A 20684-nucleotide genomic window follows, 5' to 3' on the forward strand; every position below is an offset into this window, starting at 1 on the left:
ATTGAGCTTATCTATATTTGTAATAAACTTTGATATCTTTTTTACAAACCTTTTCTACTATACCTTTATTTATTGCCCTTTAAAATCCCATTCAGAGGGAATTGTTCTGCCCCTTTTAGTTTTGGATAGAGTGAGAAAGGGTTAGAGTCTCTATACGTTTTTAATTACCATATATGTCCTTATTGGGGAAGTTTCCCTTGCTTTCTATCAGGGCAGTACATGACGAGAAAGCACTCTAGCAAAGACGCAGGCAAAAATATATATATATTTAGTTTAGTGGAGATGCACTAGAACTGCTAACATTGAAATGAATTTGCAAAATGACTGTTTACTTTGCAAAGGAAGTTGCAGTTTGCAAGGGGATATTCCCCAGAGCTTAGTGAATGAGGTGAAACTTCAATCATGTGCAAGCAAAAATGCTGGTTTTTAATTTTCGTTGCATGTGATTGGGTATTCCTTGCAATGTAAAATGTCACCACATTCTCTAAGCTCTGGGGAGAACTCCCTTGCAAACTACAACTTCCCATGAAAAGTGAAGAGCTTGTTTGTCATTAAATCAACCCCATTGTTTAAAAGCATCACAGAGAGGAAGTAAAGAAAATCTTCCTAATGGGTTCACGGACAGAAATAAAAACCTGATAGGAAGACATTTTAACTTTCTCTCACTTTATCCAAAACTACCAAAAAATTTGACTAGAATTAGGCTTTAAGCAGGTTCATCTTATGTTTTTTTTTTTTTATGATAACTGCAAGCTCAACTAGCTGCAGTAAAGAGATGCTTATGTTATGGTCGTGCATTCTCAAAATGTAATATAATTGGAGAGAATCGTGCAGGGAAGTGGAGAAATGCATGCCACAGCTTTTTAGGTAGGAAATGTAAATGCAGCTACCTGCCTCTCATGCTGATGCTCTGGCTTCAACACTTTGAGAGGCTGACATTGAACATGTATAGAAATAAGGAATTCCTATCCTTTTCTGGCACCCATTTACAGCATGCTTGTTCTGGACCATTGACTTGATTAAAATATTGAAACTAGAGAAAAAAAAAAAGGAAGAACAGAATGTGGGACTTTAAATGAGGTCAGTTAGACATAAATTTATTAAAGTTGGCATACGCCAGCAACAAAGATACCCACAGAGAAGTAACATGTAATCTATGCTACCACAGTAAAACATATAACATGTTCATAATAAGTAAAAACAGGTACAACAATCATAGATCAATAGTAATACATATATTCCATATGCTACATATATTACTGTCTTCTCTGTAGGTTCGTAGTCTTAAACATGTAAACAGGTAAGTATCTGAGTAAGTGTAGGCTCGACGCGTTTCATGGACCTCCGTCCATTCATCAGGAGATTTTGAAACATATATATGTATCTAAAAATATAAAATTATGAGATTATAATAAAAAAATGACAAAAATTAAGAAGATAATCCATATATCCTAAAATAGACACTACCTTAAGTAGTGTCGTATGTCCAAGCAGCAGTCCAATCTTAGGAGGCAAAGGCAGGGTCGACTCCGGGAACTAGAGACCGCAAGCAATTCGCTTTTTTAGAAGAGGAGCAACAATGGTAGCTCATGTACTTTACTGAAATATGTTTTTCTATTCGTGCACACACTAGCTGCTGGTGCTACTCTTGTGGAGTGCAGCCCTTTTTCTATTTTACCACGTTCATTGTTGGCTTTACTGCTGGTTCTTCCATATGCAAATATTCTAAAGGAAAGAAAGTTTGTGTCCCCAGTGCTAAACCAAAAAAGTGAATGGCAAACAGTTATATTTACAATAGTGCCTATAGAAAAATAAAATTTTACCTACAATGTCTTTATTGAGAGCTTGCTAGATGTGTGTTAAGAGGCTTGTTCATCTCAGTAGTAAGTTTGCTGTCCTTGCTGAGGCCTCAAAACTGATTGAAATGACAAAGAACAATTGTGGCATGTATCATCTGAAAAAATATAAAATGTCTTCATAAGTCAGCTTAAGCCAATGGAAAAGAGCTTTTGTTCTGCATAATAATTATCGACTCATTGCCCTGCTTGTTTGAAAAATACTAACTGTACTCGGTAAAAACACATTAAATATAAAATAAATGTAAGAAAATTTGTAATAGGTTGTGTTTGTATTTCAGGACTTTTGAATGCTGTTATGGAGCCATTCTTAAAAGGGGAAGTATTTGATACTTACGTTGTTCCAATCAGCATCAGCTATGAAAGATTATTAGAGGAAGCCTTCTATGCGCAAGAACTTTTAGGAGCTCAGAAACCCAAAGAATCCACATCAGTAAGATGTACTTCAGGCTGACTTTGTGCCATCTATTATGTGTGGCACAGTTAAATAAAGTCCTCTACCTCGGACTGTTCTTCCTAATATACCCCTCTATGTCGCTGTTCAAACTTTCCATCTTAACACCAAACACCCTGGTTTCACGCAGCTCCTCACTCATGTTATCTGGCTACAGCAACCCTTTTCAAATACCATCTGGCCTACCCTCCCTAAATGCCATACATTTACCTTCTCTAAAGTAATACTCTATTGCCTCCTCTAAGTCATCCAGGGAAACTGCTTGCTCAGATGTCAAAATTGCAGTTGTCCACAATCTCAAACATCATCCTATTTCAAAGGATATTAAACATTTTGTGACCTACCTGAAATTACACTTGACAAATTGTCCCAAAAAACCCACAACTCTCCTCCATTTATCACCTAGACCAACTTAGATGTCACCTACGCTAATGATGTCAGACGTTCTAAACAGATCACATGTACTGACCCTTATCAGATGTTTATCTGCCAAAACATCTTTGAAAAAAGAGTTGGGAGGTTAATAAATTTCAACTGGAAATTGCGTAAAAATGACCTAGTTATACTCACACCCCCAGTCCCCTTGAGAGTCCAGCAGTCTTGGCTTCCTAAAATTCACCCATGTTTGTGTACAAACAATAACCTCTCTCAGATATAAAAAACACCCACTTATATGAGGGAAGGCATGACAACACCATCCTCTCCGAAACCCTTTTTCTAGTCCGATATGACCAGGTATCCAACAGCATTCAAATAAGACTGGGATATTCTTAGCTTCCTCCTGTGATCTTACCAAACATTTTCTCTGTCCCAATTGTGATCCTACTACTTGTTTTCAGTAGAAAGCTGGTTCTTAATTATCCCTCATCCCCCCTGTAAGACAAGCAGAAAAGCAGATCAATTGTGGTTTTGGATAGTAATTTATGTAGGAAACAGATTATATACGGTAACATTATAATTGTTATGGGTTTTTTTCTGTTGCTTTATTTCACCAATGTGCACAGGTTGTTCCCCAAATTACATTCAGCTCCTTCTATCTAATGTGCTCTCCAACATCTGTATTTAATACACCCGCCATTACATTTTTCAAGTCATGTCCAAAAGACAAAGACTCAGTGCTGTCAGTACAGCCTAACTGAAGATGGGAATATAGGAGAAGAGGAGTCTCACAGTCAATGCCAGGACAAGGTCATTCATGATGTGCAAGCTTAGGGAATCCTGCGCCCAGCAATCTCTCCTTGTTAAAATCGCTGCCACTGTCACTACTCCTGTCAGCCTTGTAACAGAAGGAATACGACCCCATCCCTACAGTAAACCTATGGCATCCAGGGCAGCTGCCCTTCCCACCCACCCCTCATTCCGGTCCTGCTCACAGTGCACTGTCCTTAGCACTTAAGCTCCATAAAAGCAGTATGACCACTTTGGGTATATTTACTACTACTACTACTACATACGTTTCAGATAGACATACTTGTGTTTTAAACCTACATTCGGAAATATACAGGCTGCTACTGCAGAACTTAATACCACTTTTCTGGCTGTCATGCTAAATCATCAGCTTCAATACTTTGATTGACCAATCTGGAATGAGTATGCAGACTGTAAGTTTTGACTTTGAGGGGACTTAAACAGTGACAAGAAACTAGCATTTTCAGAAGGAAGTCAGCATTAGCAACTTCCATATTTTGTAATTATAGGTTTCCATTGAGATGTACTGTATATATCACTGTAAGTAGAGTGGTTTTAGGGGAGACCAACAAGGCACTACATCCTGATTAAACAAGCATTAGACCAAATAGAAAATTATGGGACTTTTAAGGTGTTAACCACTTAAGCCCCGGAAGATTTTACCCCCATTCCGACCAGGGGGTATTTTGCGATTCGGCACTGCGTGAATTTAACGCACAATTGCGCGGTCGTGCGACGCTGTACCTAAACGAATTTGACGTCCTTTTTTTCCCACAAACAGAGCTTTCTTTTGGTGGTATTTGATCACCTGTGCGATTTTTTGATCACGCGCTATAAACAAAAAAAGAGCGTCAATTTTGCAAAAATAGCAATATTTTTCACATTTTTTTATATGAAATTCCCCCAAAAAAAAATGTAAAAATCAAAATTTTTAAAAATTTTCGGCCAATTTATTTTATGCTACCTATGTTTGGTAAAAAAAATCGCAAAAAGCGTATTTTGATTGGTTTGCGCAAAAGTTATCGCGTTTACTAACAAAGGGAAAGATTTTTGTCATTTTTGTTGTTTTTTTTTTTAACGCGTAATGGCGGCGATCTGCGATTTTTTTTGCGGTACTGCGACATTGCGGCGGACAGATCGGACCCTTGACTGACATTTTTGACACTTTTGGGGTTACCAGTGACATTTCTACAGTAATCAGTGCTATATATATGCACTGTTACTGTAAAAATACACTGGTAGTGAAGGGGTTAACTTTATTTGGAAGGGAGGGGCTGTGTGTGTCCCTAGGGGCGTGGTTTCTACTGTGATTGGCTGTGGCTCTAGCTGTAAAGACACTGATCAACGGATCTACATACCAGATCCGTTTTATCAGTGTCTTTGCAGCGAAGAGAATGACAGGCAGTTTGTTTACACAAGCTGCCTGACATTCTCCCTCTCCCCCGCCGATCGCCGAGTGACCGGCGGACATCGGGTCCGCTGGTCACACGCGCGGGGGGGTCCGTGACCACGCGGGAGCGGGAGCGCGCCCCGGGGGGCGCGCGCTCGCTCCCTAGACCCTCACAAGCAAGCAACGTAGCCCTACGTTAGTTTGCCTGTGAGGGGCTGACCGCCGACGTAGATAGTCGTGCGGCGGTCGGCAAGTGGTTAATAACATGTGTAGGCTACAGATTAAAAATAATTATTTGATTATAACATAAACCATTTTCATAAAAACACATGAGAAACATGCTATTGGCACCTTAAAAGTCCCACAATTTTCAATTTAGCTTTTTCTAAGGCATGTACTATATATAGACCAGCCCAAGAAACGGATGTGCCCATTATTTTTATGTATAGTATTTGGACTCCTTCATAAAGCAAACTTGCGACATTCACATTCATTTTTCGTTGTAGGGTTTGATGAAAGCCAGGAATCTTCTAAGTGAGAATTTTGGTAACATTCACATTTACTTTGGACAGCCATTGTCTTTACGGTCACTGTCTTCTGGGAAAATAAATCGCTCTGAATATAATCTTACCCCAAGGTACTGTGTCATAGACATTATGGGGTGGATTTATTAAAGGCAAACAGACTGTGCACTTTGCAAGTACAGTTGCATTCATTTTCCCCAGAGTTTAGTAAATGCAGTAAGACTCTGCTGGTTTCCATCATGCAATCATGTGCAAGCAAATATGCTCTTTTTTAAGAGCATATTGATTGGGTGTTCTTTACCAAATAAAGCTTCACCATATTTATATATACTAATGATAATGAGTTCAAGTGCACTTGCAAAGTGCACAGTCTACTTGTCTTTACTAAATTGATCCCTATGTGTATAGTCATTCAACATCCCAAAAATGCTTAAAAAATTCCATGGATTAAACAAATTGCTTGAAAACTATGCTACTCATAAAATGTCTCTCAGTTGGACTGATGGAGTGTTGAAGCAAGCCCTAACTTTTTATCTGTTAATCTGTTGAATTTATTCAATTGGTCTTTGTTTCCTGGCTCTGCTTCCTCTCCCACCCATTATTTTCTCTTTTATCTACAGTATATGATATACAAATTATTTACAGCATCCTCCCTCATTTAACTTTCCATAAAGAGAGACAGTGCCATGAACCAAACACCAACAAGTATAAGCAATATGTATTATATATGGTGGTACAATGAAAAATAATGGTTACAGAACATAGAGATTGAATATATTTAGAATCCTGAAACTACAATAAAGCATGTAATATTTATTAAAGTGTATTTACTGTCAAAACATCTAATCTTAATCGTACAGTAAAAGACACAGGAATTGACTACTGGGTTATGTGCCCCTACCTTCAGGAGATTTGACACTGACATACTGTGTTTCCCCGAAAATAAGACCTACCCTGAAAATAGGACCTACTGTGATTTTCAGGGAGGGCTGAAATATAAGCCCTACCCTGAAAAATAAGGTCTAGTTTAAAGTAGTTGTAAAATCCTAGAGAAAAGACCGCACATTACATGATAAGACATACCCTCAAAGTAAGCCCTACTGTGTCTTTTGGTGCTAAAATTAATATAAGACCCGGTCTTATTTTCGAGGAAACACGGTAATCTTTGCTGGGACCCCCTAGTGTACCCATATAACCCCACCCATTCATTGAGGTTCTAGTTTCTTGCTAGTGACCTTAACTGATGGACTCCTGTTGCAAAATTCTTTTTCAATTCTTCTCCAGGTTTTCTTTCCTTCTTTAACCCCCCTGGCGGTAATCCCGAGCATGGCTCGGGGTGGATTTTTTAGTCCAGGATCGGTATCCCCGAGTCACGCTCGGGGTAGATGTGCAGAGAGCGCAGCGGTGTCTCTTACCTTCTCCTGGCGATCCAGCGATGATCTCTCATTGCTGTGACCGCCAGCCAAGAGTCCCGCCGCTCGTCCGTCCTCCGTCGGTGTGATGACCTCCTAGTTCCGTTCCCTGCAGCAGCAATGCTGCATGGGAGCGGAATTAGGGAGGGAAATTCAAAAAACGTTGCACAAAACACAAACACATAACATATTTTATATTATATATATATATATATACATATATATATATGCATATATATATATATATATATATATATGTATATATATATATGCGCACACACATATATATATATATATACATATTATACACATGTGTGTATATATATATATATATATATATATATATAAAATTATATTATTGATTCGATTATAATTATATATTTTATATATATATATATATATATATATATGTGTGTATATATATATATATATATATATATATATATACACACACATATATATATATATGATATATAACGCATGAATTATAATCTAATCAATAATATAATTGTATTATATATATTATATAATAAAATTATATTATTGATTGGATTATAATTCATGCGTTTGTGTTTCAAATTTATCACATCTGGGATGTCTACTAGACTCTTGTTTTGGTCAGGTTTAAGTCAGTAATTACTAAGAATTGTAGGCCTATAATACATAACGCCAAATTTCCATGAAAAAAATTGTACCGCATTTGGTATATAATTCCTGACATAATCATACCACCAGGGAGGTTAACCACTTCTGGACCGGAAGGATTTACCTCCTTAATGACCAGGCCATTTTTTGCGATACGGCGCTGCGTTACTTTAACTGACAATTGCGCAGTCGTGTAATGCTGTACCCTAATGAAATTAATAATAACTACTGTGGTTGGGAACAGACACAAAAAGATACACTCAGCATCTTTTGAAATAGAATGTTATTCTGCGCTTTTGAGTTTTTTTAAAAACATTTTCACGTAAGTATCACATTAATATTACAGTTGTACTTTCTACCACTTCCCTCAAACTCATGTACAATGGCTTAAAGAAGTGGTTGTATTGGGGTGATGCCCGCAGCTCATCCATGTACTGTTTTTTAAAGCCGACGGTCGGCTTTCTGGAGATAACAACTGATGTGGCCCATTAGCTCCTCGGCCGTTATCCCAGCGAGCGGGAGGGGACTTCCCCACTCCCACCGCCTTACGCCGCTCTGCCTGGGTCTGCGGGCCCACCGCTACGTCCCCTGGCTGAATAGAGTCCCGAACGAAACTGGATTCAGCTTTGATTGCGTCTCCGATCATTTAACCCAAGGGCGACGTCACAACCTCACTCTCGGTTTACTTGTCTGCTAATGGCGCCAATTTAAAAAAAAAACTAAGTTCTCAAAAATGTAGATTTTGGCATTTTGAATACTTTGAAAAGTGCAGTGGAGGGGTCTGGGGTCTTTTAGACCCCAGATCCCTCCATAAAGAGTACCTGTCACTGACTATTACTTTCACAAGGGATGTTTACATTCCTTGTGACAGCAATAAAAGTAATCAGATTATTTTTTTTTAAAGAATGTTTAAAATAAAAAATAAAAAAAATAAAAAAAAATAATTTTTTAAGTGCCCCTCTCTCCGTGAACTCGGGCACCAAAGAAAACGCATAAGTAAGTCACGCCAAAAAAATGTAAACGGTGTTCAAATCACACATGTGAGGTATCGCTGCGATTGTCAGAGTGAAAGCAATAATTTGAGAAAAAGACCTCCTCTGTAACTCTAAACTGGAAACCGTTAAAATGTTTTAAAGCCTCCCCTATCGAGATTTTTAAGTACCGCAGTTTGTCACCATTCCACGAGTGTGCGCAATTTTAAACCGTAACATGTTAGGTATCTATGTGCTCGGCGTGACATCATCTTTCACGGTATACAAAAAAATTGGGCTGCCATTACTGTTTTTTTTTCTGTTTAGTTTTTTATTAATTCAGTGAAGTGTATTTTTTCCAAAAAATGTATGTTTGAAAGACCGCTGCGCAAATACCACCTGACAAAAAAAATATTGCAACGACCGCAATTTTATTCTTTGCTAAAAAATATAAATAATGTTTGGGGGTTCTAAGTAATTTTCTAGCAAAAAATACTGATTTTAACTTGTTAACAACATGTGTCAGAAATAGGCTTGGTCCTTAAGTGGTTAAGGTAACAAACGGTGTAGCTGAAGCAGTACATAGTTTAGTTAGTTCCTTATCAGTCTTAAGAATGTACAGTGAGTGCCAGAACAGTTATGATAATGCCAAAGATGTTGGCTGCAGTGGACAAAATGAAATACATTTATATACAAAGTTTAAAATTTCTTTCATACTACCTTGTACCCTATGGAAAAAGAATTCAAAATTAAAGGGGCTGTTCCCATGGTGGATCCCTCTATCATTGTCACTTATATTTTGTGCATTTAGGACAGGAAAGCATTTCAGATCTTTGTTAACCACTTAAGCCCCGGAAGATTTTACCCCCTTCCTGATCAGGGGTTTTTTTGCGATTTTTTACTGCGTGACTTTAACGGACAATTGCGCAGTCGTGTGACGCTGTACCTAAACGAATTTGACGTCCTTTTTTCCCCACAAACAGAGCTTTCTTTTGGTGGTATTTGATCACCTGTGCGATTTTTTGATCATGCGCTATAAACAAAAAAAGAGCGTCAATTTTGCAAAAATAACAATATTTTTCACATTTTTTTATATGAAATCCCCAAAAAAAATAAAAAATCTAAATTTTTTAACATTTTCGGCCAATTTGTTTTATGCTACATATGTTTGGTAAAAAAAAATCGCAAAAAGCGTATTTTGATTGGTTTGCGCAAAAGTTATCGCGTTTACTAACAAAGGGAAAGATTTTTGTCATTTTTGGTGTTTTTTTTTTTAACGAGTAATGGCGGCGATCTGCGATTTTTTTTTTTGCGGGACTGACAGATCGGACCCTTGACTGACATTTTTGACACTTTTGGGGTTACCAGTGACATTACTGCAGTAATCAGTGCTATACATATGCACTGTTACTGTAAAAATGACACTGGCAGGGAAGGGGTTAACTGTATTGGAGAGGGAGGGGTTAAGTGTGTCCTAGGGGTGTGTTTCTAACTGTGATGGGACATGGCTACTAGTGTAAAAACAGAGATCAACGGTCCTACATAGTAGAACCGTCTGATCTCCATTTTTACACAGGGGAGAATGACAGGCGGCTTGTTTACATTAGCCGCCTGCCTTTCTCCCTTCCCGGCGAACAATCGCGAGTGACCGGCGGACATCGGGTCCGCCGTTCACACACACTGACTTGTTAGGGAACGAGCCGGGGCGGGCGCGCACCTCAGCGGGCGCGCGCTCGCCCGCTATTGGCTCACAAGCCAGTGACAGGCTAGTGACGTACCGGTACGTCACTTTGCCTGGCCGGGGCTGACCGCCGCAGTATAGGTACTTGCGGCGGTCGGCAAGTGGTTAAAACAATCTACTAAGCAGCCCAGAACTAGTTTTTGAGAGAGTCAGTCCACATTTTCACAGCTTTTACTGCAAAGAAGCCTTTTTTGTTTTTCCTCTAGATGAAAAGAATTCCCCTTTGTTATCTGCAATGAACTGAAAGTGAATAAATATGGAGGGGGAGGGAATAAAATAGGTAACTAGAAGGGTACAATGGAATCGGCATATTGGGTAAAGTAATATTTACCTGACCAGGGATGGAGGCATCTAGCCTGAGATGGGCAGTGCCTCATATAAAGTCCCAACTGTTTTGTTTTTGTGTTTGTTTTTGTTGTTTTTTTGTGCTTGTTCCTGAAAGTGAATAACTTGTAGCCCTCTTTTGGGATGGTTATAATAATGACCCTCCCCAATTAAGATATTGTGCTAAGAGCAAGTGAAAATAAAAAAATGGAGTTCTTCTGACTGCTTGAATTTTTGGATAAAAACCGTGAGCATTAATCGTGATGCATTGCGGAATCGAATCAAATCGTTGATAGGATAATCGTAATCTAATCGAATCGTGAAACTAATGAAGATGGGCATCCCTAATTTACACATTAATATAGTCCCACAAAAATTGCCCTGATGCTATATTATTAGATCCTGAAAGTGTTAGTTAACTCCCTGTATTTACTTGTACTTAATGGTAAGATTACATTCAGGTTTACCTATAGGTACAATGAATATCTCCTAAACATGCACCGTTTGGGAGATTTTCAAATCGGCAATAGCTGATGATGTCACCTGTGCATGCGCAGTGACGCCCTGCATAATGCCGTGCTGCTACTTCAACGTGCAGATGCAGGAGAGTCATTATCACTGCCTGTGAACCCGGAAGGAAGACTTGGTGAAGATGTTAGCCCCGGTAGCAGTGACAGCGTGCCACTGGAGGGCTTCATTTGAAAGGTAAGCATATCATAATGTTCTAGTATGTGGTGCATACCAGTACATTATGGCATAAACCTGCAGGGGTCCCAATCTTTTTTTTTTGTGGCCGGTTTGCTACCTCTTTAGTCACACCCTGAAAATTCATATCCCAAGTTGTCTTGGAGACACTTATGAAAATACTCCTGAGCTTATTTCTTTAAATGATATGCCCAAATTCTGCTGCTCACACATCTGCCCCTCAGTTGCTCCTGAATCCTTCTCAGGCTCCTCCCTTGACATAGTACCGCCATTTTTATTCACATTTATCTTCATTTCCACATCTTTGTCTATGGCTTTTCTATGTTTAGGAACATGTTCTCTTTGTACCCCTTAGTTGCATCTTCATTAGAATTTCTCTCAAGATATGCTGGAGAACTCTTTTGAGGCATCCGGTGGCTGAATCTTCTCCACTTAAGTTCATTGGAACTCTCCTCTTTACTATGTGGTGAGTTTAGCTCCACTATCTAGACCCCAATTTATACATATCCCCCTGGCTTATAACTGTCAGACTGTTCTTGCTTTCTCAAAAACCTGTCCTTTTGTACCAGTCGACTCTATTTGCTGGCTTAGTACTGGTAGAGATTGCACTGCCTCTGTTCTCTGTACTCCCCTTATGCATTTGTTTCCCTCTCCAAATGTGGTCTGTGGGTGCTGTACTTCAGTTTTGATTGCTCTACAGACTTTCAGCCTATTCATTGCTATTCACCACATAGGCATATTTCAACTTCTAGGTTGGCTGCCCCTCTTACCTGGGGGCACGCAAATCTTTCCCCACATACCCTGCAATTTATCACATGAGGTAGTTCTCATCTATTTCCAGTTCCTCATCCTGCAACTTCTTTTTTTTTTTTTTTTTTGAATCACCACACACCTAGCCCTTGGAACCCTGCAGGTCTTGGTTCTGCGTTGTAGATTCTCTTCTTAATACCTTGACCGAAGTATCCTGAAAGCCTGTCCTTCTTGCTTCCCTGGGGCACGTTTTATCTTCTGTGGGAATAAAATTCTTCCCCTCCCCGTGTCCTGACTTAAGGGCATGTCAAACAACTTACGATTTACATTATAGGTGGAGTCAGGCCTGTCATCTATGGCTGCCTGCCACATCTTCCCTTAAAAACGGACCCCTCTTCTGTTTCCCACAGGCCAGACTCTATTGCATTTTTCCCTCCTCTTCCACTCAGCTAGGTAGCCTTTTTTCTAGATTTCCCTCCTTCCATACCTGAGCTCATTCTCCCAAAGCTGTCCGAGTTTTTGGGCTTTTTACAGCCTCTAGCAACTGCTTTTTCTCACATGTTGCAGGGCCACAACCTGTTTCTCTCTTCATGTTTTCAAAGGGAGACGTCACCCGCTGCCATCTCTCAGTAAGCCAACTGGACACAGGCTTTTTCACACTGCCGAATTGAATCATGTTGACTGTAAGTGCAATACCAATAAATTGAGTGTTTTATTCAATGGATCGCTCTTAGTTTTTTTTGCTTTATTGCTCCTTATGTGTATCTCCCTTTGGGGAGCTTCTGTGGTGGATTGAGGTCGCTCCTTGTTCTTTGGAGCTGCGGTATTATTCCCACTGATTGAATTTAAAGATAAGCTTATTAGACCTGCTGGTAAAACAGAGGTCTATTTTTGAGGTGAGCGCAGTAGCTTGGTAAAAGGTGAAGGATTATTACCTGAAGTGGATCCCGGATTCATCATCTTCTTCACTTGTCATTTTATCTCCTTCTGTTTATGGGACTTTTGGGCTTACCTGTCCTCTCTGATATATTTTATATTTATTGCATTTAACTGATGTTCTAACATTTATTGCACTGCACTTATTTATGTTGATATTTCAAGTTTTCAAAGGTGGCTGATTTCTGTGCTTCAGTTGCAAAGTGCTTCTGCTGTCAACTGCCTGTTTGAGTCCGTTGAACCTTTTTGTTTTTTCCTGTCAGCCTGTAGCCTCTGTTATGGCTAATTGTTGTCCATCCCTCTAACTACTGCTTTGGGATGTCCCATAGTCCAAGAATCAATTCCTGTGGCCTGTACTGTAAGATTAGGATAATAGGAATTTTGGCTTACCTGTAAATTCCATATGTTAGAGTACAGTACAGATCACAAGTCCCTTCCTTCTTTTTTTTTTTTTTTTGTGAGATTTCCTTACTGCTTGCTAAAATAAAAACTCAAGTCTCATAGAATGGGTTGCCACAGTCCAACCACCTGAAGGTAGTAGCATCTAACCAATGACTAAGAATCAATTCCCGTGTCCTGTACTGTACCCAAAGATATGGAATTTACAGGTATAGTAAAATTCCTATTTTTTAGTTTCAGATAAATTGGGTAAGGATGATTCTTTCTGCTATCTGCTCTCCTTTAGGGAGCTTTTTCGTCCTGTTACTGTCACACAGAGCTGCACGATTAATCCTTAAAAAATCATAATGTCAATTCGACCAACCTCAATTTTATTCCGGGGTTCCATGAGAATCGGCGACCCATCAGATTAGGTAATGGAAGTGACATTCCGTCACCTGAATACTTACTGCACATGCGCAGATTTGTTAATCTGACAGCGCACCTGAAGTCATAGGGCGCCAGCAGACATCTTACTACACCCACCTACGGCTTGAATTTCACAGTCATTTAACGAATAAAGCGAGAGTATATGAATGAATATGGTATATTGAGATCTGTCAAGCTGTTTTCATGTTACATTTTAAAAGCCTAAAGGTTTAGCTCTGACCAGTGCGGGGTGTACCAAGATGATCTCCGCCATCTTCCTACACCTGGCGTCCAGCTTCTTTCAAAATGTATTATTCAAGACAGCATCACGGATGTCAATATACTATATTTGTTTATATCTGCCCAGATTATTGGTAAAATTACTGTGAAATTCAAGATGTAGCTGGGTGTATTAACATGTCTGCTGCCGCCTTCTGACTGCAGGTGTGCTGTCACATTAGTAAACCTGCTACGCATGCACAGTAAGGATCCTTTCACACGGCGGTGTGTCCGATGAGGTCCGTTCTGCTCAGCGGGGGATTGATCCGCCGATCCCCGCTGAGCAGACGGATGACAGCTCTGTCTCCGCTCTGTGTGCGGAGAAGGAGCTGTCAGATTCCCCGCTGTTCTCTATGGGGAGATCGGATGAGAATGGACTGCCTGTCCGTTCTCATCCGATCCGATCCAATGGACGGATGGAAAATAGGGTTTCCATCCGTCCGGATTTCACGGACAGGATCGGAAGCGGATAGCAGCGGGTGTCAGCGGAGATGTCTCCGCTGACACCCGCTGCCCCATAGGGATGCATGGGGCATCGATCACGTCCGCCTGAAAAACTGACAGGCGGATCTGATTGGATCGTTTGTGTGAAAGGACCCTAAGTATTCAGGTGACGGAACATCCCTTCCGTTACCTAATCTGACGTGTCACCGATTCTGATAGAACACCGGCATTTCCATGATTCGTGTAACAGTGCAGAGCAGTTCCGTGCTCACAGCTGTCAAAGAAAAAAAAGAAAAAAACAGCCAAAAAGTTAATCACAACATTGCTCAGCGCTGAGAGGTAAAAACAAACATTGTATCTTTTAGATCAAAGGGATGAACTTCGGTCTGTAAATGAGGTCAGTTTAACCACTTAACCTCCCTGGTGGTATGATTCTTTCGGCTTTTAGGTGCTGAAAGCGGTACCATTATTTTGCATGTAATTCTTGTGAATGAGCAGCCCAAACCAACTGTATACATTTATTATATATATATGTATACATATATTATATATATAGATATAAGTAAATATATATATATATATATATATATATATATATATATATATATATATATATATTTATACATAAAAAGTACAGTAAAACTGCAGGAAACGGCACTGGGGGGCAGACTAATGTGATTTTTTTTTATTTTGAATGGTATCAGTGTGTTTGGTGTGTTTTACATTTGAATTTGCCGCCGGTTCCACCCCCCTGCGAACGTCACGTCGCAGGAGACGGAAGCCGGGGCACGGAGAGGATCGGGAGGAAGATCCGCCGCGAGACACCGCCGGGACACATCGCTGGATCCCGGTGACAAGGTAAGTAACCCTGCTTACAGGATCCAGCGATGCTTCTGGCGGTACCCCGAGTGTGGCTTGGGGTTACCACTTTTGGCTCTGAAATGTAACCCCGAGCCACGCTCGGGAATACCGCTAAGAAGGTTAAAGACTAAGCCTTTTTCTGACACTGGTTGCTTACAAGTTAAAATCGATATTTTTTGCTAGAAAATTACTCAGAACCCCCAAACATTATATATGTATTTTTAATAGAGACCCTAGAGAATAAAATGGCGGTCGTTGCAATATTTTATGTCATACTGTATTTGTGCATCAGTCTTTCAAACGCAATTTTTAGGGGAAAAAATACACCTAACTGAATAAAAAAAACTAAACAGTAAAATTAGGCCATTTTTTGTATAATGTGAAAGATGATGTTACTCCGAGAATTGTGATCTTAATTCTACGCAATAAAATCGTGATTTTCATTTGATCCAGAATGGTGCAGCTCTACTGTCGCAGTGACAATGGTTTCACCAGAAGGAAGTGAGGAAAAAACTGCAACAGAGAGACTGACAGAAATGAATAGCTGATTGGGGTTCTTGCCTGATTTGCTTTGTGTCTTTAATTACTTTGCGGTAAAAACAAGGGAGCATAAAAGACTTCTATAGTGTATTAATTTGCTTAACTATACAAAATGCTGTACATACAACCTACTTACATGTAGGAAAACAATTCAAGATATACAAAGTATTTAGCCTTAGCAACACATAGCCTTCTCAAACACTGATAAACAGCATTTTTATTTCTGTCTGTATTGCACGGTAGATTCTCCTCTACCTAAAGTGATATTAAAGGTAGATAACAAAATATCAAATGTCATACTTACCTGCTCTGTGCAGTGTTTTTGCACAGAGCAGCGTTGATCCGCCTCTTCTTGGGTCCCTCTGCCAGGGCTCCCCCCTCCTCCCACTGCTGAGTGCCCCCATAGCAAACAGCTTGGCAGGCAGGCTCACTCCCAAGCCACTGCTCTGTGTGTCCATTCATACACGGAGCATGGCTCAGGCTTGCCCCCGCTCTGTCCCCATTGGCTCACTGGCTGTAATTCACAGTAGCAGGAGCCAATGGCTGTCTCAGCAAGTGAGGAGAAAGAGACTCGGGGGAGCTGCTGCTTTTGTGCACATCCCTGAATCGAGATGGGGCTCAGCTAAGTATAGAGGGGGGGGGGGGGCTGGGCAGATGGTTTTTAACCTTCATGCATAGAATGCATGAAGGCAAAAAAAGCTTGAGCCTTTACAACCACTTTAGGTGAAGAAAAATCTCTCTTTGGGAGTACAGCAGAAAGAATGAAAGGGGTTATAATTCTTTTCCAATTTATCTGAAACTAAAAAATAGGAATTTTGACACACAAACAGTTGTCACCATGATAGTATAAGAAGAGAAATTTCTCTCTAACAGAGCCTTGGATATCAGAGGAATCTGAAAGGTATTTTGCAATGCATTCTTAGTTCACTGGATCAATTAGTAAAAGGTAATGATGTATAAGTCTATTTAAATGTATAGTTCATTACAAACCCAGTTGTGCTCACCATATTCCTAAACACTTCTTTGTTTTTCCTATAGTAAAAATAAAGTTATACTTGTAAAAAACACTCTTTAACTGTTCACACAGAGATTTGATTTGTTTTTTGTGACTTAGGCATTTATCACATCGACCATCAGAAGAGATTCAAAAGTTTATCACCGATGTAGCCTATAGAGTAGAGCTTCACCAAATAGCCAACATGGTCCTCAGTCCAGGAACCTTGATAGCAGCCATTCTGTTGCAGAATTTACCAGCTTTGAACTTCAACATATTGGTTGAAAAAACACTGTGGCTAAAGGATTTAACAGAGGCCTTCGGAGGAATGCTAGAATGGCCTGGTACGTATTTCCATTGTTAGCACAACTGAAATTTTACAGTTGATTACTCATTTACAATGATAACGCTAAGGCAGATGATTGGTGTTTTTGGTGATCCAAGTCACGTTATTTTGCTCCTAATTGTATGTTTTTACATTAGTGGGCCACCCCAACATCCCTGTTATCCTCTGTTACCCAGGAAGCAGCTTTCTTTAACTCAATCTTGAAAATGTGCACATTCTATATCTGAGGATCACAGTAGTCAACACAGGGCCAGTAAGACAAACTTGTAATCACTCCCTTCCCTTCCTTCCCTGCTGGGTTCTAAGTGGCCAACATGTTTTTTGGAATCTTTCCGTACTGGGGAATAAGAGACAGTTCCGTAGTACACTGAGCCTGGCAGCTTGTTCTAGACTCTGGGAAACCTTTGATATCAGCTGCCCTACATAGACTTTAGGCTCCTTTTCCCAGGCTAGCTCACTGTGACAGATTGGTTCTGTTTTCCAGATCAACACCAATGATACATGGACCAATTGTTCTTAGTCATTCACGGACTCTCAGTGAGTTTTGTAAAATAGCACCCACAAGCTGTACAAGATTAACACAGGAAAGCACCAGAAGCCAACCACTCCAGACTCCTGTCCCAGGCCATGTGTCTGGAAATATATCACCATTTCCTGATAGAATGTCCATTGTATCTTCAGCCCAACTATTTCTCCAATAAATGAAGCGTCACACCCAGATGCTGCTTGCCAGAGTATGTAATCTTTACTGTATAGCTCAGCTTTTCCAAATTTCACAAAGGAGAACACATTAGTTACCTTCTCTCAGGGCCTCTCATTAGTGAGGGTCTCTCTTCTGCAAAAACAAAGTTCACTTTGACAAAGTTTCACCAACTTTGACTGCACTCGCAGCCCCTTGTACTGTCTTTTTTGTGCTTGCCATCAAAGCTGACACTTGTTAATGGTTGATTTTTATTCAATCTGAAAAAAAAATGCCAATGGCATTCTTAAATAGCATCTGAGGGCTTGCTTACAAACACAGCAAGGATTGCCACTTCTCTGAAAAGTGATCCATGCTTGGATTATTTCTCAAAGGTGTTTGGCAGGCAGTGATAACCCCTAACTAAATGCCACACTAATGCGCTGCAACCATGTGCTTTGCACGTGGTTGACAGGTGTTTGCACCGTGGCCTCATTCAATTGAATGGGTAGTGTTCAGAGGCTGTAGTGCCAGCCAAATGCTACAGGGTGTTTAGTTCCTGCAGTGGCTGTGAACCAAAGCATCTTGACTGCACCATGTGTACACCCCTGGCTGCTGCCTTTGCACCTTAAAGAGGTTGTAAACCTCCCCAAAAAAAAAAACATAAATAAAAAAAAAACCTGAAAGACAAACACATAATGAGTTAGTATGCCTATCATACTAGCTCATTATGAAATACTTACCTTAAAACGAAGCCCCCGCAGTGCCGCCCGCTCACCGTTCACACGGTGCCCATCTCTACCTGATCTGCCTTCCGGGTTCGCAAGCTCCGAAGCCACGATGACGTCACTCCTGCACATGCACGTGGGAGCCGCTGTTCATGGCACAAGGGCTCCGAAGGAACAGAACGGGCTCTTCCTTTAGAGCGCATGTACCAGTGATGTCACTGGCTGCATGCAAAGTAAATATCTCCTAAACGGTGCAAGTTTAGGAGATATTTACAGTACCTATAGGCAAGTCTTATCATAGGCTTACCTATAGGTACAAGTTACAGAGGAAGCTTTACTTCCTCTTTAAGGGGGAGTGCTTGGGAGTGGTAAAAACGAGGCTTAATTGTGTGTTTTTAACACCCCCCCAGACTGCAAGTATAAGCAAACCTTAAGTGTGGGGAAATCTGCCCAGGTTTCATTTGCCAAGGGTCTAGCTAGTATTATTATAACTTTTGCTTTTAGTACTTGCGCATCTGGAGTACATTAAAAAACAATACCTCAATAATATTTGTTATTAGTGTTTTTCTGTGTTCTGACCTCATGTGCAAGCTAACATTTTAAAAACAGGTGCACACACCGCTGGTGGTGAACAAGCACTTTACGTGTGAAACGCGTCTATCTTTTTGTATCCTGTATTGACTGTCCGTTGGTTTAATAAAGAAGCATCATTATATCTGTTGGAGTGCGGCCATTTTCATTGGTATTTTCAAGATAACATTTTGCCTCATGCACACTGGATGTTTTTACAGTTGCTGTTTTGGCGGCAGACATTTTTTTCTACAGCCAGTAAACTCCCCAGCATGTTATCCTATTTAAATAAATAGTGGGAGCTATCCCACTATTTCCTGACTTTTTCGAAGGGTCAGGAAGTGACAAAAATTCAGCGGCTTGGCTACACAACGCACCGGAAGGATTGGTCGGGTGAGCAGAGGTGTCTCCTCGGTTCCATCGGTACACTACGCCGCGGCGGCAGGATCTGAGTGAGCACCTTTATCCCCGCTTATGACATTCTTTTATGTGTTTTTACAAGGATTGTTCCATGTGAGTGTAAATATTGGAAGCTGATGTTTCATTAAAAGGTCTTTCAGACGTTATTGCACTAGTGGTATCTTTTCTTTCTTTTCATGCTATGAGCGGAAGGAAGGCTATCTAGGCATCAGTGATCTACCAGCCAATGTACTCTTGATCTAAGGTGGAACATCCAAGTGTCTTTTGCCTATTCCATTAGAGTGGAGGGCATTAAGTGGGGTGCGTGACGTGGCAAAGGGGTGTGGAACACAACCTTTTTTTGGTGTTTCTTTTATCTTGAAGTCACTGGACTCTCACCTGACTATCTATACTTATCACTATGGATTTTCAGTTTAGTTCATGAACTTTTTTGGACTATTTTTATTTTTCATATTTATATACAAAAATATTTTTGGTGGCAGTGTTTTTGAATGTTATCCTATGTGTTCATGCACACATAGGCTGTTACAGTAAAACCTTGGTTTGAGAGTAACTTGGTTTGAGAGCGGTTTGCAAGACAAGCAAATTTTTAAAATAAATTCTGACTTGATATACAAGCGATGTCTTGATATACAAGTAGCGTCATGTCACAACTGGGTATAAAAGAGAAGAGAGGCGCCTCTAAGTGTAGCAATATTGTTACATTTAATGAAGGTTCAATATTTAGCAGCTCACATGGTTGATGATTAAAACAGGCACATCTAAGTATGCAGGCCTCCGGGGTAAAGCTGTCCATATAGACCATCCTCCACACTGCCATCTTCATCACACCCTTCCACGCTGCGCTCCACGAGCGATTCAAAGTCTCGCTTTCAGATCACTCTACTGCAGGGTAGTCTTCCCAATCACAATTGCAGACTGACATCAGTGAGAGCCAGTGGTGCAGAAGATGGTCTATGTGGACAGCTTTACCCCGGAGGCCTGCATACTTAGATGTGCCTCTTAATCATCAACCATGTGAGTTGCTAAATGTACCTTCATTAAATGTCCCCATACTGCTACACTTAGAGGCACCTCTCTTCTCTTTTATACTCTGTAGCACCTGTTGGATTTTGCTTCT

At 40.3% G+C, this 20684-nt stretch overlaps 1 protein-coding gene and 1 long non-coding RNA gene across 3 annotated transcripts in view; one reads left to right on the forward strand and one right to left on the reverse strand.

The window, feature by feature from the left end:
- The window catches only part of LOC309551536 (dihydroxyacetone phosphate acyltransferase-like), a 145129-nt gene that overhangs the window by 92191 nt on the left and 32254 nt on the right, over positions 1–20684 (forward strand). Inside the window, exons 7-9 of one of the 2 annotated variants that reach the window (XM_082252161.1) lie at positions 2138–2289; positions 5395–5525; positions 16942–17168. In XM_082252161.1, the coding sequence (XP_082108287.1) occupies positions 2138–2289; positions 5395–5525; positions 16942–17168 (510 nt within the window). The remainder of the gene's footprint in view (positions 1–2137; positions 2290–5394; positions 5526–16941; positions 17169–20684) is intronic. The other variant, XM_082252160.1, reaches the window with a different exon arrangement.
- LOC309551537 overlaps positions 1–20684 on the reverse strand; it is a 68742-nt gene that overhangs the window by 2714 nt on the left and 45344 nt on the right. The window lies entirely within an intron of this gene.

This window comes from Pelophylax lessonae (genome assembly GCF_965119305.1).
Source record: "Pelophylax lessonae genome assembly, chromosome: 3".
Lineage (NCBI taxonomy): Eukaryota > Metazoa > Chordata > Amphibia > Anura > Ranidae > Pelophylax > Pelophylax lessonae.